The sequence below is a fragment of the Ambystoma mexicanum genome, chromosome 8 (genome assembly GCF_040938575.1).
Source record: "Ambystoma mexicanum isolate Mex_15411 chromosome 8, UKY_AmexF1_1, whole genome shotgun sequence".
NCBI classification, from domain to species: domain Eukaryota; kingdom Metazoa; phylum Chordata; class Amphibia; order Caudata; family Ambystomatidae; genus Ambystoma; species Ambystoma mexicanum.
Window position 1 is genome coordinate 75,236,771 of NC_090929.1, and position 24,147 is coordinate 75,260,917.

The window sequence follows — 24,147 nt, forward strand, 5'->3', positions numbered from 1 at the left end:
CTCCAGAGCCCTGGTTCTCTCTAGGCTGGACTACTCTAACAGCCTCTTTTTAAATCTGCCAGCCTCTACTCTCCGTCCTCTGCAACTTATCCAGAACAAGACTGCGAGACTTGTCCTGGGCCTCAAGCCCAGGGATCGCATCTCTCCAGGACTGAAATCTCTGCACTGGCTCCCAGTGGCTGCAAGGATCAAATTCAAGGCCCTTTGCATTGTCCACAAGGCTTTCTGGGGCCTGGGATCAAAATACTTCCAGCTTTCTATTCTGAAATATCTGCCTACTCGAGCCCTTCGCTCCTCCACCTCTTCGCTCCTCCACCTCCAACTTCTTGAGGGTCAGGCGTTTTTCCAAGCAACATGCTGGGGGCAGATCTCTCTCCTTGGCGGGCACCTACCTGCCTCTCTGAAACTTGAGCAGAACCATCTCCGGTTCCGGAAGCTGCTCAAGACTTTCCTCTTTGCTTCCACTTACCTGCTCTTCTCCTGTCTGATACGGCACTGGTTACCTGGCTACCCTCTGAACCACGCGCCCTTCTGGCAACCCTGCACTTGGGGGCTGCATCTGTAACCCCACAGCACAGCCCCCTTACCTGCACTATCTATCACTTGCTGTTCTGCACTTAACCTTGCACTGCCAACTGCTGGCCGCACTTTTTGTTTCTTGATGTTTAGATCCTGTCCTGCACTTGCTCCCCCCTCCCCTCTCCCCTGCACTTGCGCGATCGCAATGTCACTGGGCCTAGTAAAATCGTTGTCTTGCCCCCCCCCCCCTCTTGTTCCTCTCCACTGCCTCGTTGCGCTTTAAAACACTTGTGTATGGGTGCGCTAGAAATGAAATATATCATAAGGAACTCAAACGGGCCCACTTAAGCCAAAAACGGGCCAGGTTGACCAAAAAAAACGGCCTCCATTATCATGTCAGGGCTGCACATCAGGCATTGTCCTGTAGGCCAGTCCTTGCCTGTGTATGCCTGCCTCGATTATCATGTCAGGGCTGCACTTCAGGAATGGCCATCTAGGCCAGTCCATTCCCGTGTATGCCCACATCCATTGTCAGGGCTGCACTTCAGGCATTGCCCTGTAGCCCAGTCCGTCCCTGTGTTCGGGCTGCACCTCAGGCATTGCCATATAGGCCAATCCGTGCCTGTGTATGCCCGTCTCCATTATCATGCCAGGGCTGCACTTCAGGAATGGCCCTGTAGGCCAGTCCGTGCCCGTGTATCCCCGCCTCCATTATCATGTCAGGGCTGCACTTCAGGAATGGCCCTGTAGGCCAGTCCTTGCCTGTGTATGCCCTCCTCCATTATATCAGGGCTGCACTTCAGGCATTGCCCTGTAGGCCAGTCCGTCCCTGTGTATGCCCTCCTCCATTATCATGTCAGGGCTGCACTTCAGGAATGGCCCTGTAGGTCAGTCCGTGCCTGTGTATGCCCGTCTCCATTATCATGCCAGGGCTGCACTTCAGGAATGGCCCTGTAGGTCAGTCCGTGCCTGTGTATGCCCGTCTCCATTATCATGCCAGGGCTGCACTGCAGGAATGGCCTTGTAGGTCAGTCCGTGCCTGTGTATGCCCGTCTCCATTATCATGCCAGGGCTGCACTGCAGGAATGGCCCTGTAGGCCAGTCCGTGCCTGTGTATGCCCGTCTCCATTATCATGCCAGGGCTGCACTGCAGGAATGGCCCTGTAGGCCAGTCTGTCCCTGTGTATGCCCTCCTCCATTATCATGTCAGGGCTGCACTTCAGGCATTGCCCTATAGGCCAGTCCGTTCCTGTGTATGCCCGTCACGCCTTTAGGTGCCCTACTGGCGCATGTAAAGGACGCCTCCATGCGCCGCTTCTCGGGGTACTGTTCCCCCATCCCTACAGGGGACTCTCAGGGAAACATAAGCTATTTGTACATGGTTTGCATGCATCTTCCTGTTGGAAATGCACCATTGTCTAGGTGCAGGGTTGGACTGTGGCACAACACTGTCTCAGGGACCAATGAAAAAGTTGGCCGACAGTTGCAAATGTGACAATGTTTGAGTAGTACCCAAAGGGGAGGTCTGGATCAAATGTGATGCAAGTTGCGCATTTTAAATACTATTTGTTCAGTAACACTGGTCAAAACTAGTAGCCGCACAGACAGTTAAGTAACTTATCAAACTGGCCCACTCAGACCCAAAAACTGGCCCACATGAGCATTTCGTGTTATAGGCCAGTTCGGCCGGTCTAGCCGTGAATATATCGCCATATATTCTCGCTTCACACTCGCCCTCGCAAGCCCTTGCAGGACCCATCTCGCATCTCCCTGGCTCCTTGGCTCTGGGGGTCAGGCCTGCGGGTACTCCTCTGTGCAAGCTCGCCTCACCCGCGAGCACACCCGCTGCTCGCGGACCCGGACCCAAGCACACCCGTGCCAGAGTGGCACACATGCTCACCTGCTTTCGCCTGCTGCAGTCTCTCCTCGCTTGAATGGACGTAATTCTCAAACTTGGTCTGCAAGACGGTGGCCCTCTCCCGCACCTCCTGCTCTGCGGATCCGGAGGACTTCTTGGCGGGCGGGGGATGGGGGGATTAAAGAAAAAGGAAGGATTTGAGGGGGGAATAATAAAGCAGTTTAGAATAGATTTAATAACAGTAAAATGACACAGTAACCACCAAGGGCCAGCGAGGGTAATCCTCGCAATATTACTAGTGAACAGAAGCCTCATATTAATATTAAGATGCCGAAGCCAAGCGGAGAGGGAGGGGCGGGGAGCAAGCGAGTCAAGGGGAGCAAAAAGGGAGAGAAAGAGGACGACGGAGAGAGGAGGCGGAGAGGGCAAAGGAAGGGAAGGAGACCTGCAGACGGAGGCAGAGGGTAGGCGCTGGGGCAGATAGACAGGAAGAAAGAGGGAGGAGTGGAGGGCAAAGAAAGAAATACAAGAGATGGGGGCCTGCAGACGGAGGCAGAGAGGGTAGGAGCTGGGGCAGATAGGAAGAAATAGGGAGGGGTGGAGGGCAAAGAAAGAAATACAAGGGATGGGGGCCTGCAGACGGAGGCAGAGAGGGTAGGAGCTGGGGCAGATAGGAAGAAATAGGGAGGGGTGGAGGGCAAAGAAAGAAATACAAGGGATGGGGGCCTGCAGACGGAGGCAGAGAGGGTAGGAGCTGGGGCAGACAGGAAGAAGGGGGGGACAAAGAAAGATAAATACAAGGGAAGGGGGCCTGCAGACGGAGGCAGAGAGGGTAGGAGCTGGGGCAGATAGGAAGAAATAGGGAGGGGTGGAGGGCAAAGAAAGAAATACAAGGGATCGGGGCCTGCAGACGGAGGCAGAGAGGGTAGGAGCTGGGGCAGATAGACCGGAAGAAAGGGGGGGGGGCAAAGAAAGAGATACAAGGGAAGGGGGCCTGCAGGCAGAGAGGGTAGGAGCTGGGGGCGCGAAGACAGGAAGAGGGAGGGGTGGAGGGCAAAGAAATAAATACAAGGGAAGGAGGCTGCAGGGAGAGGCAGAGGGGCAAGGGGCTGGGGGCAGATATGAAGAAAGAGGGGGGCAGGGAGCAAACGAGTCAAGGGGAGCAAAAGAGAAGGAAAGAGGAAAATGGAGAGAGGAGGCGATACGGGGACAAAGAAAGGGAAGGAGGCCTGCAGACGGAGGCAGAGAGGGTAGGAGCTGGGGCAGAGACAGGAAGAAATAGGGGGGTGGAGGGCAAAGAAAGAGAAATACAAGGGAATGAGGCCTGCAGAGAGGGTAGGAGCTGGGGGCACTAAGACAGGAAGAAAGAGGTAGGGGTGGAGGGCAAAAAAATGAATACAATGGAAGGAGGCCTGTGGAGAGAGGCAGAGGGGCAAGGAGCTGCTGGGGGCAGAGACAGGAAAAAATAGGGAGGGTGGAGGGCAAAGAAAGAGAAATACAAGGGAAGGAGGCCTGCAGAGAGGATAGGAGCTGGGGGCACGAAGACAGGAAGAAAGAGGGAGGGGCAGAGGGCAAAAAAAAAATACAATGGAAGGAGGCCTGCGGAGAGAGGCAGAGGGGCAAGGAGCTGCTGGGGGCAGAGACAGGAAGAAATGGGGAGGGTGGAGGGCAAAGAAAGAAATACAAGGGAAGGAGGCCTGCAGAGGGGGTACGAGCTGGGGGCACTAAGACAGGAAGAAAGAGGGAGGGGGTGGAGGGCAAAGAAAGAAATACAAGGGAAGGAGGCCTGCAGAGGGGGTACGAGCTGGGGCACGAAGACAGGAAGAAAGAGGGAGGGGGTGGAGGGCAAAGAAAGAAATACAAGGGAAGGAGGCCTGCAGAGAGAGGCAGAGGGGCTAGGAGCTGAGGGCAAACAGGAAGAAAGATGCAGGGCACCGAGGGGCAAGCAGCAGCAGAGTCAAGGGGAGCAAAAGAGATTGAAAGAGGACGATGGAGAGAGGAGGCGATATGAGGGCCAAAAAGGGGAAATATACGGGAAGCAGGCCTGCGGGCAGAGAGGCAAGGAGCTGAGGGCAGGAAGAAAGAGGAAGGGGCAGGTAGAGGGGGGAGGGGGTTGTAGGAAGGCAGAGGTCGAGACACCTACACAGAGAGGGGCAGGCAGAGGATGGATAGGAGGGTTAAGAAAGCAAGAGATGGAGAGGCGCGCAGAGAGGGGGCAATAAGGCATGAAGGGAAAGGAACAAAAAGAGGGAAAGTAAGCAAGCAGAGAGGGGGAGAGAAACGAGAGGGAGGAAGAGGGTGAGCGAGGAGAGGAAGAGGGTAAGCGAGAGAGAGAGAAAGGAGAGGGGGAGAGCGAGGGAGAGAAAGGGAAGGGAGAGGGAGAGAAGGAGATGGTGAGTGAAGAGGAGAGGCTGGGCAAGGGGGAGGGAACGAGGGAAGGGAGAGGGGCATAGAGGGAGGGAGAGCAAGGGAGGGAAGGGGCGGGAGAGGAAGAGCGAGAGGTGAGAGAGGGGGAGTGAGAAAGAGAAAGTGAGGAGGGGGAGAGAAAGATGAAAGAGAGGTAGAGAGATTGCCATCTAAAAAATAACTTGGTTAAACGTGAATGAAGGCTATTGTTGCATGGGATGCACTAAAGCTATATAGTCAATGTTTAACAAGAGACCTCTACAGATCTTGGATAATTCCAGCACTAGATGGTAGCATGAAGGGTAATGACCCGCCGAAGGCTTGGGAACAAGCAAGCAAGCAAGCAAGCAAGCATGGATACAATGAAGAGAGCAGATACAGAAGGAGACCTTTCCATTACAAATCCGCCGAGAGCCAAACACACGCTCTGGATGGACACAGGACAAGAATGCACACAATACAAAGCATTTACCAAGGGGGTGTCCACCGAAAAAAAGACAGTTCCGACTTATCTGGAGAGAGGTCCTGAGCAGCAGCATAGCAAGAAAGTGTATGTCCCGCCGGATGTATCCAGAGTCCTTAAAACACCCGTTAATCGAATGTGGCCTTCTAAAAGCACTAAAGCCAGAGTCTTTTTTTAAAACATGTTTTGCAGATTATCGAAAATGTACCCCACAAGTAATGTGGCCAATATATGGAATGCGCAGCAGATGTCTTCACAGTTGGCAACGATGAGATACTTCGGGAAACTAAATAGCTAGACCCATCATTTTACAAAGCCCACTTCACACAACAGGAGCATAGACCAGACTGAATTCGACATTTAAAATCTATAATCAAATTAGTTCTTCCCCCGTTTGTCTGTTTTAAACTTTGATATTTTACTTTTCGAACTATTATTTGAATTGTGAGAGATCTTAAACGTGGCATAACAACCTATTTTAAATGTAAAAGAAATGTTAACATGTGAATGACTTGTTTTACAGCTAGTGTTCTATTTTTGTATTATATTGCTATAATGTACAGTGTGCACGAGGCTGTCATCTGTTTGCAAAAGGTTACCTGTTAACCATAACGCAAATAAATAAATAAAATATTAAAATCAGTGAAAGACAGGCAAGAAACACAGAGGAAAGAAAGATGGAGAGATATGGGGGGGGGCAGGGAAAGGGAGGGGTAGAAAAGCAGCGAGGGGACTTGAAAGGCAGGCAGAAACAGGCAGGGGTTTAAGACATGAAATAAGCCAGAGTGGGTGAGAGGGGCCGGGGGGGTGCAAAACAGAACTGCGGTGGAGAGGGAGAGAGGTGGAGGGAGGGCAGGGAGCAAAAGGAAACAGAAATGAGCATAGTGAAGTGATTCGCAGGTGCTGGGAAAAGGGGAGAATGCGGCAGAACATGGGGAATGGTAAGCCTGGCAATGCGCGAGCAAAGGGATAGTGGCAGAAAAAGCAAAGGGTATAGGGAATCCAAGTAAAAGCGCCAACTACCTAGGCGGGGCTATAGACATATGCCCACGTACAGCCATCACATTACTAGGTGCAACCACTGCATGTCGACATATTTTCTCATTGACAGTCTGGTATTGATTTTCAACTGACCTGCCAATCGACTGAGTTTGGTGATCCTGTCAAGGGATGGCCTCACTAACCCTGACTGGGTCTCGAACTGTGCGCCCAGGAACACCAAGCTTCTTGACGGTGTTAACGAGGATTTCTCGAAATTTATCGCAAACCCCAGCCGTTGTAAGAGGTTCATGGTGGCCTGCAGACTCCTGTGCGTCGACACCAGGGAGGATCCCCTCACCAACCAGTCGTCGAGATACGGGTATACATGATGGCCTTGCCTTCTCAGCCAGGCTGCCACCGGGGCCAAACATTTCGTGAACGTTCTGGGAGAAGATTTCAGTCCAAAGGGAAGTACTGTGAACTGGTAGTGAGTCCGCCCTACCACAAACCTTAGGAACTTCTTGTGTCGCCGACACATCGGTATGTGGAAGTACGCATCCTGCAGGTCCAGAGACGCCAGAAAATCTATTGCTTGAACTGCCCGGATCACTTCTTGGAGCGTGAGCATCTTGAACTTTATGCTTTTCAACGATTTGTTTAGCTCGCGCAGGTCTAGGCTGGGACGCCACTTTCCGTTTGGCTTTTTCACCACAATGTATCGGGAATAAACCCCTTGACCCCTTTGTGACAACGGAACCAATTCTATAGCACCTTTTTGTAGCATAAGTGCTACTTCCTGCTGCAACACGCTCAGATGGGATTGAGCTACAAACGCCGGTGGAATGGAATGTGCGGAGGGTTGCTTTTGAATTGCAGGGAATGTCCGTATCTTACAGTGTCCAACACCCATTGATCCGTTGTTATTTGCTCCCATTCGTTGATGTAACATGATACTCTGCCCCCCAGAACGTTCCGATGCCTGTAATTGCTGGTCCTTGGTCTGCTTATCCCTCGTCGACGAGTAACCTGCTCTCTTCTTGGGGGCCTGGAAGTCCCGGCAAAGTTTAGCCGCTTGCAAAGCTCGTCTGTATCCCTGGGAGGGGTATGCTGGCCTACTGAAGGATCTGTCCCTCGATGCCGAGAATCTGGAATTTCCCGATGCTCCCCTGAAGGGACGAAAAGACCGGAAACTCCGACCACTCTGGAGGGCACCCAAGGAACGTGCCGTGTCCGAGTGCTTCGTCCACCTTCTCGCCGAAGAGGAGGTCTCCTTCAAAAGGCATATCCAGTACCTTGTACTGCACCTCCGGTCGGAAGTTGGTGCATTTTAGCCATGCCTGCCGTCGGAGAACCACACCGTTATTCACCTGCTGAAACCCCGACTCCGCGAGGTCCACTGCGATGTTTATGGCATGATTGGGAGCCTCTTCACCTTCCATGACCAGCAACATAGCCGCTTTACGATGTTCATCCAGAAGGTGTTCCAGTATAGGAGCCAGCCGGTGCCACATCTCCCCGTCGTATCTGGCAACTATGGCTAGAGAATTGGCCGCTTTCACTGTGGTAGCACCTACCGACAGCACTTTTTTGCCAAAAGCATCCTGTCTGGCATCACTTTCCGGGGGGGTTGTGCACTTGTGCTGGGCCCTCGCCTTCCTCGCCGCCGCCGATACCACTGAGTCAGGAGTTGGTTGGGAGGAAAGGCACTTGGGAGTAGAGTCCGGGGCCTTAAATTTCTTCTCTAGACTACCCTTTATCGCTGGTTCCGAGAAAGGGTGGCGCATGGTCTGCAATCCTTCCTTATAGGTATTTACACATGATCCAGGATGGGTACTGAAAATACCGACCTTCTCCTTTTCCCCATGTGGTCGGAAAGAAAACAAACAGTCCTTTTTCTCTTCTTCCTGGGCCAGCCCGAATTATGTACAAGCCCTGGCCATCATGGTGTGAAATGACCCAATATCGTCTGGGGGAGACGGCTGAGCCGGGCATCTCGGGGTTTCCAATTCTGCTTCGGACTCCCAGGTTGGATCCCTGGAGGGGGGAAAGGGAGACAACTGACGAGGCTCTGCTGTCCGAGTCCGAATCCATCAGCTCCCCTTCCTCGCGGCTTGGGGCCGAGAGGTTTGCGTCCGGCAGCACTGCCGATGGGTTGAAGGCGGTGGTCGACGAGACGGGCCCGGGTCGTCGATGACCGACCTAGCCGAGTTGTTCGAGGTAGTCTGTCATCCAGTGTTTTCACCAACGTTTGCAACGTGGATAAGACTTCCAATGACAAAAGTGACTGTGGATTGAGCAGAGAGGTAGAACTCGGAATGCTCCCGGAGAGAGGCCTGGTAACTTGTAACCCTAGGTCTGCAGGGCCAGCTATCCTCACATCCTCGTCTCCCGAGGACACCGACAAGGCCTCTTGCTGCAGAAGTGTCTCCGGCAAAATTGGGTAGTATACCTCTAGACGGCAGGCCTCTTGCGGGATCTCCGTCGACGAAGCGATAGTCGGCTCCGTCATCGACGTCGTCGTCGTCTGCGGTCCAGGAACGGTTGAGGCCAACTGCGTCAACGGCAGAGAAGTAGTCGACGACTGCCCTACCGTCGACAACGGTGGTGGTCGTACAGGCCTATGAGGCGTTCCTGCCTTTTCCAAACTCGACCTGCGTTTCTCTACATCTCGACTCGAGGCCGATCTATGACGATCGCCCGAGGAGGATTTAGATTTTTCTTTTCTGTCTTTCCTCGTTGAAGATGAGGATGACGAGGCCTTCTTCGACGAAGCGTCCTTGGAATGGCCTTCCGATGATTCTCTCTCTGCCGGTCGCGATTTCTTCACCGGGGGTTCCGACGACGTTGAGCGGCGCGGGGCCCCTGAAGATTTTGACACTGAGGCCGCGCTGCGCATGGAGCCCACCTCCGAAGGCGGGTATGCCCCCGCTCCGTCGTTCAACCATGCCACAAGTCTTCGACTCCGATCTTTAAGAGTCTTCTGGGAGAAGTCCTTAGATATGTTGCACTTGTTTGCCGAATGATGAGGGTGTAGACAGTATATGCAATCCATATGTCCGTCCCCCTCGTACACTTTCAACCCGCACGTAGCGCACGGGCGGAACAATGCTTTTCCCCCGACATCAGGTGAAAAACTGCAACAGCACAACCTAACAAAATAGTAGATTACACGAGGTGCTCCCACTACTTTGGAGACGGTTGAAATCTGAAGGGAGCCGCGGGGGCGGGGCATTTATACCGCTTCGTCCTAGTGGGGCGTGCGTGCGCGGCCCAAAACGACATAGATAGGACACGAAAGTGTCAAACGTTTTCCTATGGGAAACGGCTTTATAAGCTTACCGAGGGTTCCCAGTCTGGTAACGGGGAATATTCTAAGCATGTGAATCCATGAAAGATCCAATACTGGAGAATGGTGAAGTCTCATGGGAGTCGTAGTCCAACACATCTGGAGAGCCACAGGTTTGAACTCACTGCAGGTCAAACTCCAGAATATACATTCTGGGACTGCTGAGCTTGATGGTAGCACTCAGGCTACTCAAGACTAGACCAACAGACTGTGCCAGGAGTAGGGTGAGGCGATCACGGTCCCCGCGGCTATTGCAAGACTAGACTAACAGACTGTGCCAGGAGTAGGGAGGGGCTATCACGGTCCCTGCGGCTATTGTCAGGTACTTGCTCCGTGTTCAGGTCTTGCTAGAACTTGGTTTTAATTCCCAGTAATACAAAGAAGGCCCAAAGCGCAGAAGAGGTTGTTGGATTGCGCAGCTTCTCATTGGCCTGCAAGCGCAATGTGGGTGAATAGAATGTGGCTTTGAGCGCAGGACCACAGAAGATACCTTACCAATCAATGCACGCGTATGTGATGGCTTGAGCTGGGGAGTGGGTGCGAGAACCGGGGAGAGGGTGCGAGAGCCGGAGGGAGAGGGCGCACCAGGCCACGCCAGGACGAGGACACAACAAGGGACGGGGAGAGGGGAGGGAGAGGGCGCACCAGGACGAGGGCACACCAAGGGACGGGGAGAGGGCACACCAAGGGACGGGGAGAGGGCACACCAAGGGACGGGGAGAGGGCACACCAAGGGACGGGGAGAGGGCACACCAAGGGACAGGGCACACGAAGGGACAGGGAGAGGGCACACGAAGGGACAGGGAGAGGGCACACGAAGGGACAGGGAGAGGGCACACGAAGGGACAGGGAGAGGGCACACGAAGGGACAGGGAGTGCCAGGGACGGGTGGAGGGTGCACCAGGGCCAGGGACGTGGAGAGGGTGGGCCAGGGAGAGGGCGGGCCAGGGCCAGGGAGAGGGAGAGGGCACGCCAGGGCCAGTGTGACAGGGAGAGGGCACGAGAGCAGGGGAGAGGGCGTGAGGTGTGGGGAGAGGGTATGTGGGACGGGGAGAGGGCATGTGGGACAGGGAGAATGGCAAGTGGGACAGGGAATGAGCAAGAGTTGGAGAAAGCAAGAGAGCAAGCTTGGGAGCACGTGTGAAAGCTAGAGAGCATGAGAGCCGAGGAGAGCCTGCAAGAGCCCAATAGATCTATGTAGAGGGCGCGAGAGCCGGGGAGAAGGAGGGCGCAAGAGCCGGGCTGAGGGAGGGTGCCGAGGGACGGGAGAGGGCACACCGAGGGACAGGGAGAGGGCACACGAAGGGACAGGGAGAGGGCACACGAAGGGACAGGGAGAGGGCACACGAAGGGACAGGGAGAGGGCACACGAAGGGACAGGGAGAGGGCACACGAAGGGACAGGGAGTGCCAGGGACGGGTGGAGGGTGCACCAGGGCCAGGGACGTGGAGAGGGCGTGCCAGGGAGAGGGTGGGCCAGGGAGAGGGCGGGCCAGGGAGAGGGCCAGGGAGAGGGCACGCCAGGGCCAGTGTGACAGGGAGAGGGCACGAGAGCAGGGGAGAGGGCGTGAGGTGTGGGGAGAGGGTATGTGGGACGGGGAGAGGGCATGTGGGACAGGGAGAATGGCAAGTGGGACAGGGAATGAGCAAGAGTTGGAGAAAGCAAGAGAGCAAGCTTGGGAGCACGTGTGAAAGCTAGAGAGCATGAGAGCCGAGGAGAGCCTGCAAGAGCCCAATAGATCTATGTAGAGGGCGCGAGAGCCGGGGAGAAGGAGGGCGCAAGAGCCGGGCTGAGGGAGGGTGCTGAGGGACGGGAGAGGGCACACCGAGGGACGGGGAGAGGGCACGCCGAGGGACGGGGAGAGGGCACGCTGAGGGACGGGGAGAGGGCACGCCAGGGCCAGGCCCAGGGAGAGGGCGCGAAGGGGACCGGGAGAGTGTACGCCAGGGATGGGGAGAGGGCAATGCAGGGATAGGGAGAGGGCACGCCAGGGAGAGGGCACCCAATAGCTCCATGTATAGGGCACGGGAGCCAGGGAGAGGGCACGTGGGACGGGGAGAGAGCACGTGGGACAGCGGATGAGCAAGAGTTGGAGAAAGCAAGCTTGGGAGCAAGTGTGAAAGCTAGAGAGCGTGAGAGGCGGGGAGAGCCTGCAAGAGCCCAATAGATCCATGTAGTGGGCGTGAGAGGCGGGCGCGAGAGCCGCGAGCCCCACCATGGCTGCCCAGTACTATCCAGTCCACAAATGCATAGAGGGTAAGAGAAGAAAAAAAGAAAAGCAGCATATTGTACGCTGCGTTGTAGGCCTGCCCACACACCACCCTCCGAGCCACGACTTCCTGTCCCACCCCCAGACAACAGAATGGGCGGGTGCAATTACAGTGAGTCACCGGAGCAGCCTTTAAGAGATGACTCATCAGCTACTGAGAGTGGTGGACACCATCAGCCTCGGATTCAACATCAAGACGTCCACAGGAATCGTCTTCCTGGATGTCGCCAAAGCATTCGACCGAGTCTGGCACAAGGGACTGCTGCACAAGATGATTGGCCTGGGATTTCCGAACTACCTGGTGAAGACGATTGCAAGCTACCTGGGAGGCCGCACCTTCCATGTCGCCATGCGGTCTGCGATGTCCTCATCACATCCCATCCGAGCAGGCGTGCCACAGGGATTGAACCTCTGACCCTTCCTGTTCAACCTCTTTACCAACAACATCTCGACAGATCTCCACAAGACCGACCTGGCGCTGTATGCAGACGATGTTGCAGTCATCTCCCAGTCATTCAGCGTAAAGGAAGTGGCGAAGAACCTGCAAGCTTCATTGGATACCATTGCGAAGTGGTACAGCGACTGGAGGATAGAACTCAACACCAGCAAGACAACCGCAACGCTGTTCACCAGAAAGAAGATCAAGGAACACCCACACATCAGCCTCAACGGGGAGACCATCAAATGGGAGAGCAGCAGCCGCTACCTCGGTGTGACCCTGGACAGCAAACTCAACTGGGGAAGCCACATCGAGAATACTCAGCAGAAGGCAACAGGAAAGATGGCAGCGCTGTACCCACTCCTGAAGAGCAAGTCCATGCCCCTCCGGTCAAAGATCAACGTCTACAAGGCGATCATCAGACCAACCCTGACGTATGCCTCCCCAGCATGGATGACCTGCCAGGAGCGACACCGGAAGAGTCTTCAGATAGTCCAGAACAAGGCCCTGTGGATATCCTCTGAAGCTCCAATCTTCACAAGGATAGCAGACCTTCACAGAGACCTGGACATCGAGATGTTGGACGAACATCTAGCAAAGCGGAGTAAGAACTTCTGCCAAGGACTGGATCAGAACCCAAACCCTCTGATCAGAAGACTCACTGCCACCACTGCAAACCCCTTCGACCGCTACCCGCGGCCCATCACTGCGAAGACCCTGTGAAACCAGCCCTACTGTGACAAGACCACACAGAGCAAGAAGAATGCAAACCCACAACTACACACTCAACCCGAGAAGATGGAGTAATGAGGCTCAAGCCTCTGTATCTAAAAAATCACCGCCGATGGATAAAAATCTATCAGTAAGAAGAAGAACAAGCGCCTTTGCCCTATCGGCTCCCTTTAAGGCTGCTTCCGGGGTGACGAGGGGCAGAAGACTGGCGTGCAGCAGCTACGACTGACCAAGCGAGGCCGCTGCCCCACTCCCCGCCCTAGCCTTTTTTTCTGGTATGCGGCCCTGATGGCTGCTCGTGGGTTGACAGAGCCCCAGGGTCGCGTTTATTTTTTTCTTTTTTGTGCATTTCTTTCCATTTTGCCCATGGAGCACGGGCAAAATGAAAAGAAATGCCCAAATATGAAAAACAATGCAGCCCTGATGCCCATTATAAAACTGTATGCAGTGCAACCAGGCAGCAGCTCCCATAAACTGCAATCCACTAATGTGTTGCAATTACAGAGTTCCCCCCACTGTCATTTACGTTGCTCTCAGTCGGATGTGCTTGCGCGCACTTGCGCGTGGCGACAGTGCAGTATTGGGTTTAGCACAGCTCAGAATGCAGTGGCTTCCTGTTTTTATTTTTTGTTTTTATTGTGCATTTGCTACTCTGTGCGGGTGTACTCCTGGCTTTAGTCCATCCAGATAGGCACCACCCCTGACTGCACTCAAAAGCTTAGTAGGCGGGGCCTTAAGGGCAGGGCAGATGTGCCCAACAAATAATAGCAGCAACCACCCAAAACCAGGTTTGAGCACTGGGATGGCAAGGAGACCCGGCAATCTTTTTTTTGTAAACTTTATTAGTTTTGACAGATATTCAACAAAATTCATTAATAGGTAAAATTGTATCCAATAACCTAACATTGATATTAACGCATAGAGTAAGCTAATCATGTAAATGGCTTAGCAATCTTAACAGGGGCTGCACAAGACTGGTAGACTTTGGAGTAAGAGGACCCTTGAAGCCGCAGGGTGAAGGGGCAGCTTTCAGCAAATCTAGAATAGGGAAGGGCTGCTCAAGCAGGAAACCCTGAGGAAAGTAACAAGGGGCAGAACACAGGCAAGGCAGAACGGGGAAGGAGGTCCCGGAAACGCTGCGAGCCAGAGACTAGCATGTCAGTTGCAGCGGGCTTAACGCGGAACCGGATGTCAGCCAACAGGGGTGTGGCGGACCTGGCGTCGCACAGCCTGGCCGCCATCTCTGAAGGGGACAAGTCAGAAGAGCGTGGCTGGCCGTGTACCCGGACACCGCCGCACCCGAGAGGAGCGCGTGTCCATAGTGACAGCGAAGGCTGCAAGGCCTCTCTGGCCTTCTCCGGGCTTAGCTAGGGCGCCACCTCTTCCATAGTGAGGCTTGGTAAGCCGTAACACAGCTCTCGGGTGGTATAGTCCAGCAGGTCATGCTCTACCTCCCCAGACTCGTGTACGGTAATATGGGCGGGACCTTTCCAGATTGGCTTCCAGCCCATAGACCTTTTGTGCCGATTTTATGAAATGACTAAGAATGAAGGGGCTTGGTTAATATCATACAATTAAAAACGAGTGGTAGTATTTCGAAGTTGAAGGTCTAAATTCTGCACCTCCTCCCTAAAAGCGACCAACTTTAACATATGAGCAGATCTGAATGAACCTAAAGCGGTTACTAGGAAGCAGCATAAGGCTTTGTGAAAAGGTGTTTGTGCACACCGGGCCACTCTGTTAGCAGGCGCATTGCACTTTCTAGCAATCTCGCTCAGCAACACAATACTGCTGTATTTTGTCCACCGGATTGGACTGGGTTACATGTTAAGCATTGGGTCTTCATGTGCAAGGTTTGGGTCCTCTTCCTGTCCAGCCCTGATGGCAGTTCGAGGGCACCAGGGCCGCGTTTAATTTTTTTCCTTTTTCTGGGCACGGCCCGTGGTGGGCTCCTAGAGCCAGGCCTAGGCCTCAGGCTCGGCCCTACCCATGCATTCCCTGATCCACACCCCCCCCTACTACAAAAACTCAGTGGCCCAGTTACAAAACTTTTGGGGGGCACAAGTGAAGCGACGTACAACTGCATCCCCTACATTTGCTCCAACAAGTGCTGCCAATTTCACAAAGGGGTCCACATGTGCACAGCACAAGGGTGGCCGTGCTCTTTCCACCGTGCACAATGGCACCGAAGCAGGGAGGACGGGGCGCTTCAACGCAATTGAAAGCACAGCTCGAATTCACAGAAGGGGTGCGTGTGCGGGTGGCTGGCGGGAAGGGCCTGAACATGTTCCTGTGCCCGTTTGGATCAGGTGTCGTGGGGGGGCGGGGTTGGGGCCTCATCAGCGGAGGTACATTTCTGACCTAGTCATGAGTTTCTATTGAAGTGTGACGTCAGCAGCGTGACCGCTGCCTTCATATTTGCTTTTCTGTCCCTCAAAAGGGACTAGAACCGCTTCCCTTACATTTCACAATGACTGCCCTTTAAGGTCCAGCTCTGGGAGGAGCGCTCCCAAGCCGATGGATGACCAGTGCACTCTACGCGCCGGCACAAGCCCACCACAAATGCACAGGTCACCCGTGTAAATCCGGTGGGTTACCTGCATGCATTTGGAGTATGTTCCTGCGTGCATTTAGAGTATGTTCCTGCGTGCATTTAGAGTATGTTGCCGCGTGCATTTGGAGTATGTTGCCGCGTGCATTTGGAGTATGTTGCCGCGTGCATTTGGAGTATGTTCCTGCGTGCATTTGGAGTATGTTCTGTGCTATTTGTAGGTGCCTTTTATTCAGTTATGTTGACTCAGCCACCCTTCACCCCTTTTGTAAACCTATCTTGCTTTCTATTGGTTGCAAAGTAATCTAAATAAAACTCCAGATGTAAGCAGCTCTTTTACTTTCTCCAAAGCTTCCCGTCCTGTGTCCTCCGTAGTGTTTACCAGTTCCCCTAATACGGTCATCAGCAAACTTTAATACAGCTGATGGATTCCCTCCCTGATATATTAAATACTTCTGATTCAAGGAAAAAGCTTTCGTTGCAGGGACGTGAAGGTTAAAATTTAACACAACAAAACCCCTGAAATTCAGCTGAAGCCTCCTTAACTTTAAGCCCCTGTTGCACAGCCTGTGACCACATTGATGACATCTATGACATACACAAAAGTCAATGTATTAAACAATTGGATACTATTGAAAGATTACTTTGCACAGTATGCGTTTTTATTACAATTTTAACATGTTAATCACTTACAAAAAACATACAAAATGGAATATACATATATGTACGTTTTTAAGCAAATATTGAATTTTTATTTTTTTTAAATTTGCTTTTATTGGTTTTTATCATATACAACAATAATTACAAAAAAAAAATAAAAATAAACAAAAAGGAACAATGAAGGAACATCAAGATACATACGAAATAATGCACCGGTTGACACAGTTGGGTAAAAGAAAAACAAAAAGGCTTGGTGTCAGCTCACAGTGTCATACAATTATCTCAGTTCTCAATGGAGGTGCATTTCCTAATACTCAGAAAGAAAAAACAACTCCCCTTTCCCCCGTCCCCCTCACTTAACTTGGCACCAGTTCGTTTATCACAATTAGAGCGTCGAGACGTTGATAGGGCAATGTTTCCGACTCCAGTGTCTGACCACACAGTCTTCGCTCGTCAAGAGATTTTCCCCTTTTTCTTTTTTTTTCTTTTTTCAGTCACTACTACCTGGGCATTGGATTTCCATTAGGTCTCCTCAGGTTCATCTGATAGGGACTCCTTATCTGTCGTTAGGTGTCGACTTCTAAAGTCCATCCATAGGGTTTCGCATTGGGTTGCCCTTCCATGCAGAGCGACCGCTATGGTTTCCATCAGGTAGATGTTGGTGGCTAGGGCAATCCATTCACTCTTCCTAGGGACTGTACCGCATTTCCATTTGATCGCCAGGAGGGCCCTGGCGGCCAGGAGTAGGTAGGGGGTTAGGCCTGTCACTCTGTTCCACTCGTCCACATCTCGTTCCAGGGCAAAAAACACCAGGTAGGGGTCAGCATCTCTCTGAATACCATCAATTTCCTTGATCCACCCCAGTACTTCGTTCCAGGACACTTTGATACGCGGACAACCCCACCACATATGCCAATAATTAGCCGTTTGCCCACATTTCCTCCAGCATGTCGGACTCATTGTCTGAGACATTTTGGATAGCCTGAGTGGGTCGTATTGCCACCTATGCAGAAGTTTGATGGCGTGCGATTTGTACTGACACGATAGCGATGTTCTACAGGCAGCCCTACACATTAGGTTCCATTGCTCGCGGTCTAATTCTTCCCCAAAGTCCATTTCCCACCTAGCTTTCAGAGGATTCGTGGAGCCGTCTCCCGCTGCTATTAGTTCCTGGTACATTATTGATATGAGACCTTACCTCTCCACTCTAGAGTCCAATATTTTCTCGAATGGGGTCAATTCTCTGTTCAGCTTGTCCTTCCATTCAGCCTTCGTCAGGACCCCTTTCAGTTGGATGTATTGGAACGTGGATAGTGTACCTATGCCCAATGCTTCTGTCAGTTCCGGGAGGGAGATATAGGAGTCCTTCCTCTGGAGCTGGCCCACTCTCTCTAAGCCAGCTTCATACCAGGATTGGTATCTGCCAACCTCTGGTATGCGATCGTTCATGCCAGGAGACCATAGATGGCTGAGAGGGGATGGCCAGGTGGTGATCCTGCGCATCTCCCGATTCGCACACCATACACTCCAGATCGTGCTCAGTATCAGATGGCCCTTGATTTTCCGTAGTATCCTTTTGTACGGGGCCCATAGCCATTCTGATACTGTGGCCGGTGCAAAGTAATGATTGTCCATTTGGACCCATTGGAGGTCATTGTGTTCTCTGAGGTGGGGAATCATGACTCGTAATTGGGAGGCGATGTAGTATGCTCTCAAGTCCGGGAGCCCAACCCCTCCTCTGTCTTTGGGAAGTATCAATGTGGTGTATGCAATTATCGGTTTCTTACCCTGCCATATAAATCTCATCAAGATCTTCTTAGCTTCCCTGAAAAACGATTTGGGTATTTCGATTGGTAGCATTTGGAATGGGTACAGGAAGCGTGGGAGGCATGTCATCTTAATCGCGTTGATGCGGCCCAGCCAGGAGATCGTAAGTTTTCCCCATTTCATAAGGTCTGCAGTGAACCGCTGGAGGAGTGGAGGGAAGTTAGCTTCAAATAAGTCATTCAGGTTCCTAGTGATCTGTATACCCAAGTATTGTAGAGTGAGGTGTTCTAGCTTGAGACCTAGCGGGCGAAACTTTGAGTCATTTTCTGTCCTAGTTCCCTGCAGGGGGAATAGAATGGATTTTGCCTTGTTCACTCAGAAGCCGGAGAATTGGCCATACTCGTCCATTAGTCTAAGGACTTGGGCAATTGACTCTGTGGGATTGGTCATGTGTAAGAGAATGTCGTCTGCATATAGCGGTATTTTATATTCCACCGGGCCTAGTCGGATCCCTTCTATCGCAGGGTCGGATCTTATCCTTTGTGCTAGGGGTTCTAATGAGAGGGCGAAGAGGATCGCGGAGAGGGGGCACCCCTGTCTAGTCTCTTGTTGTAATTCAAACCAACATGAGTATTCCCCATTTACGGCTATCGATGCTGTAGGAGCTGTATATATCGCCCGTATGCCCCTCCTAGTTTTGGGGCCTATTCCAACCTTCTGCAAAACGGCTCCCAGGAAATCCCACTCGACTCTGTCAAAGGCCTTTTCGGCATCAATTGATAACAGGACGGGGTCCCCAGGGAGGTCGCGGGCCACATGAATGAGGTGCAATGTTTTGCGCATGGAGTCGGCTCCCTGTCTCCCGAGTATGAACCCCACTTGATCTGAATGGACAAGGCGGGGCACTAGCGTTTCTAATCTAGCCGCCAATACCCTGGAGTAAATTTTGGCGTCAAAGTTGAGAAGGGAAACAAGGCGATAAGATCCGCAGCTTTTGGGGTCCCTACCCTCCCTGGGAATCACCGTTATCAAGGCTTTTTTAAAGGAGTCCGGGGCCTGTCCTGTCTCTAATATTACATTAAATAGAACTGCGAGGAAGGGGGCTAGTTGTTTGGCAAAGGTCTTATAGAAACCGGCGGTATAGCCATCTTCACCCGGAGATTTGCCTAGTGTTAGCCTTTTGATCGCTTCGTGCACTTCCTGTTCATTAATCGGGGAATCCAGAAACTCAGTTTCCCACTACTAACTCGGATCCTCACCCTGTAGCCTGATGTCAGGGTTGAGCCACAGTCTATGACCGGCTAGAATGCGGATTTCTGCTCGGGATTCTAACGGAACGGTATTCGCGGGGAACGGGCGCGCTAAAGTGGCTGGGCCCTCCTTAATTACTGCGTTCCGTACCCAAGGGGCACATCCATCCACCTTCAGCGGGGGCTGGACAATTCGCCTTCCAAGCACCGCCCTCACGATCAGTGGGTGCAGGAAGTCTTCCGCCGGATTGCCGTGACGTGAGGGCGCGGTCTCACTGTCATTGCTGGGCCACCTTCGGGCCTAGATATTCACACGGTGATATCTCCACTTCTACCGGTCCGATTTTGATCGCGTTTGCTCCCAGGTGGGGGTCCTCATACAGTTCCTCAGCACTTCTCAAACGGTGGGGGGGTTGTGAGACGGGGGCTCAGGTCGCCTCAGGGACCATGGGTGCCGGAGCTCACGCGGAGGTGGTGTTCATCCGCGCGCCCCCTGGTGGCCAGTCCAAATATTGAATTTTAAAACTGCATTCCATATATATATATATGGGATACATTACTCACCGTAATCGTATTTCTGATGCTTGTATCTGCTTAGATTCACATGCTGTGCATAGGCCGACATCTAGTGGAAGCTGCGGAGTATTACAGTTTGTTTTTCGAAAGTCGAAAATGGGCGTCGACACAGGCGTGCCAGTAATACTATCCCTAGTGTGACGTCCACTGTACCCAAGATCCCTCACGCGTCTAGGATCCTCAGATTGTATTTTTTCTGACATGAGGAAGCATGAGGAGTAGCGGGAGTACAGATAATCCAAGCAGATAGACAGAAAGGTAAGACTACAAGTAATCATGCGCCTTCTCTCGGAGGGGAGGAAGGGTGGGTCGCATGTGAATCTAAGCAGATACAAGCATCAGAAATACGATTACGGTGAGTAATGTATCCCTTCTGAGGCTTGTGGAATCTGCTTAGATCACATGCTGTGCATAGATTAGCGAGCAGTACCAGAAGAAGGAGGTGGGATGTGAGAAGGGTCATGAGCAAACAGGTGTCTTAGAACCGCTTGTCCCACTTGTGTATCTGTCTTGGAATGAGTGTCAATGCAGTAATGCTGAGTAAAAGTGTGAATAGAGCTCCAAGTAGCTGCTTTGCAAATGGTGTCGAGGGGAACATTTGCAATGAAAGCCAGAGTGGCACCAATGCCTCTAGTAGAGTGGGCCCTTGGCGTAAAAGGCAGAGTCTTTTCAGAAAGAGAGTAACACAGCTGTATACAGTTGATAATCCACTTCGAGATAGCGCGCTTAGAGACGCGATCCCCCTCTCTGCCTGTAGCTACGGAGACAAACAGTTGATCTGTTTTCCTTAGCGGTCTGGTTTTATTTACATAGTATAGGACCGCCCTACGCACATCTAGGGTGTGTAGTTTCACCTCAGCCGAGCTTTGCGGGTTTTGGAAGAAAGCCGGAAGCTCGATGGACTGGTTTACATGGAACTTGGATATGAATTTAGGTGAGAACCTAGGGTGTGTGCGTAAAACCAGCTTGTCCTTGTGGATAGTAAAGAAAGGATCCTGCACTGACAGCCTGAATTTCACTGACCCTTCTTATGGAGGTAATGGCTACTAAGAAGGCCGTTTTATAAGTCAGGTGTTTGAGACTACTTTTATGCATGGGTTCGAATGGGGGTCCCATGAGCTTAGCTAGCACCACGTTGAGGTCCCATCCTGGCGGTGGGTTCGAAATAGGAGGGTGAAGTCTCTTTACTCCTTCCATGAAGGCTTTAACCACTGGTACTTTCCACCACGAGACCTTGTTATGGGATGTGGTGTAAGCCGAGAGGGCTGCCAGGTGTACTTTCAGTGAGTTAAAAACCAACCCTGCATCCAGCAGGTGGAGCATGTATGTCACAACGTTGGAAGGAGTGCAATCAACCGGGTTGATTTGTTTATTCTGGCACCAGATAACGAATCTTTTCCACTTATCAAAGTAACAGTGCCTTGTATTTGGTTTCCTGGACTCCTTTAGAATGTCCATACACCTCTGTGGTAATTTGAGATGTCCAAACTCTATGACTTCAGGAGCCATGCTGCTAGGTTCATAGAGTTGGGTTCCTGATGCACTGTTTGACCCTGTTGCTGGGACAGTAGGTTGTACCAGGCTGGGAGTCTGATGGGCTCGCACACCGCCATCCTGCGTAGGTGTGGAAACCATGGTTGTCTCGCCCACATGGGAGCAACTAGGATGAGCGTCATCGATTCCTTGTTCATCTTGTACACCACCTTCCTGATGAGAGGAGTTGGTGGAAAAGCGTACGCAAACATCCCTGACCAGTTCATCCACAGGGCATTCCCTTGGGAGTCCGGCTGGGGGAACCTGGATGCAAATCCTGGGCATTGTTTGTTTTCGCTTGTGGCGAATAGGTCTATAGTGGGGAAACCCCACTGAGAGAAGAGATCTTCTACTACGTCTCTGTGAAGGACCCATTCGTGTTCTTCTGGGAGGGAGTCTCTGCTTAGAGCATCCGCTAGGGAATTGAGCTCCCCTGGAACATGTTGCGATGACAGGAAGATGTTCCGTCTGAGTGCCCATATCCATATTTTCTGGGCAAGCTTGGACAGATTTGGCGAACGAGTCCCCCCTTGCTTGTTCAGATAGAACATGGCTGTCGTGCTGTCCGTCCTGATCTGCACCGACAAGTTCAGTAGATGGGGCTCGAACGCCTTTAGCGCTCGGAATACTGCCAGAAGCTCTAGCAGATTGATGTGGTTCTTGGCTACTGAGTGAGACCAGAGACCCTGAGCTGTGTGGTGGAGATGGTGAGCTCCCCACCCAGTCAGGCATGCATCTGTAGTCACCACGGCTTGTACTTCGGGATCGTAAAAGGGTTTCCCCTTTGCGAGATTCTCTCTTGTCCACCAGAGTAGGCTCTGTACGAGTGTTGGCGAAACGACCACTAGATCGTCCCACTGACCACTTGCCTGAGACCACTGTTTCGCCAACCATTCCTGCATGGGACGCATGCGCAGACGCGCGTGGGGGACCAGGTAAATGCATGACGCCATCATGCCCAGTAACCGCATAGCTTTGCGTACTGTTATCTGTTGACCTGACTGATAATGCGGAATTTGCAGAAGTATATTCCGAATTCTCTCTTCCGAAGGGAAGGTCAATCCTTTCTGAGTATCTAGGATAGCTCCTAGAAACTGTTTTGAGGTGCTTGGCACCAGACTTGACTTTTTCTCGTTGATAGAGAAGCCTAATTCGTGGAGGAGGTCGATAGTCCTCTGAATGTTTGACCTGCAAATTCCTGGGGTTTCCCCCGTTATGAGCCAGTCGTCCAGATAAGGGTACACCGGGATTGTCTCCCTGCGTAGGTGTGCAGCTGCCACCGCCAGTACCTTGGTGAATACCCTTGGTGCTGAAGCTATCCCGAAGGGCAGTACCTTGAATTGGTAGTGGCGACTGTCCACCTTGAAGCGCAAGTACTTTCTGTGCGCTGGGAGCATGGAAATATGAAAATAAGCATCTTTCATATCCAAGGTTGCCATGTAATCCCCCTTTTTTAGGAGGGGGATTACCTCTTGTAGCGTGGTCATACGGAATTTTTGGGGCTTGACATACTTGTTGGCAGGCCGTAGGTCCAATACTGGGCGCATTGTCAAATCTTTCTTTGGCACAAGGAAGTAAGTTGAATCGATACCCTTGTTTACCTGGTGTCCTGGGACGAGTTCTATCGCGTCCTTTTCTAGCAGAATGCCGATCTCCTCGAGAAGGATCCTTTGATGCTCTAGGGAGTGCACTCTTTGTCGTGGAGGATGGTTCTGGGGACGCTGCAGTAGTTCTATACAATATCCTGCGGATACTGTTGACAGCACCCATCTGTCTGAGGTGATCCCTTCCCAAGCCTGGGTGAAGGTGGAAATGCGTCCCCCTACTGGGGTTGCGTGACAAGGGACCCTGAACTGAGCGTCACTGTTTTGGTGGAGGCGTGCCACCTCCCTTGTTGGGGCTGCCTCTGCCTCTTCCACGACCTCTCTTGTTACCCCTGCTGTAACTCTGGGTAGACTGCTGGTTGTTATTCCATTGTGTACCCTGTCCCTGGGCATAGTTGCCTCTTTGTGAATTTTGGCCGCGTGGGCGACGAAAATTACTGTTCCCCCTCTGGTTAGGGGGTTTGTTGGTAAGCTGGCCAAGGGATTTGAGAGTCTCATATTCATCTTTGGCATTTTTAAGTGCGTCTTCGACCGCTTTCCCAAACAATAGGTCGGGTTCCACTGGCTTGTCTATTAAAGAAGCCTGGGTTTCTGTCTTGAATCCCGACTGCCGTAACCACGCATGTCTCTTGATAACAGTACCTTCTGCTATCAATCTCCCTGCGTTGTCAGCGGCGTCGAAAGTTGCTTTTAAAATGCAACCAGACACGGCTCTCCCCTCTGCCGAGATCCGAGCCAGCTGGCCCTTTAACGGTTCTGGAGCAGAGGCAATGAGCGCCGCGACTTCTTCCCATTGATGGCAGTTGTAACTAGCCAACAGGGTGGTGGAATTCGCAATCCTTGCTTGGTAGGTGGACGTTGAGGCTACCTTCCTGCCAAACCCGTAAAGTCTTTTGCTCTCCTTGTCGGGAGGAGCTTCTGATGAAGATAAGCCCTTTTTCTAGTGTTGGTAACCACTAGGGAATCTGGTTTAAGATGTCCCCTTATATACAGAGGGTCAGACTGGGCTGCCCGGAAAATCTTTTCAATTCTGGGGTTGACAGCTCTGGTGAGGTTAGGATTCACCAGGGAAGGATCTATTCTTCGTTGGATGGATTTGAGGATAGGGATGGTCTGAGCGACCGGTCTCCTCTCTCCTACAAACTCCTCCGCGAAGTCCCTTTCCTCCTGTACACCGTGGGTGTCGATGTGGA

The 24,147-nt window shown here is 52.3% G+C and overlaps 1 protein-coding gene across 1 annotated transcript in view; it reads right to left on the minus strand.

Moving 5' to 3' along the window:
• The window catches only part of DDX31 (DEAD-box helicase 31), a 468,302-nt gene that overhangs the window by 35,202 nt on the left and 408,953 nt on the right, over positions 1-24,147 (minus strand). Inside the window, exon 19 of the mRNA XM_069609310.1 lies at positions 2,420-2,531. Coding sequence (XP_069465411.1) covers positions 2,420-2,531 — 112 coding nt within the window. The remainder of the gene's footprint in view (positions 1-2,419; positions 2,532-24,147) is intronic.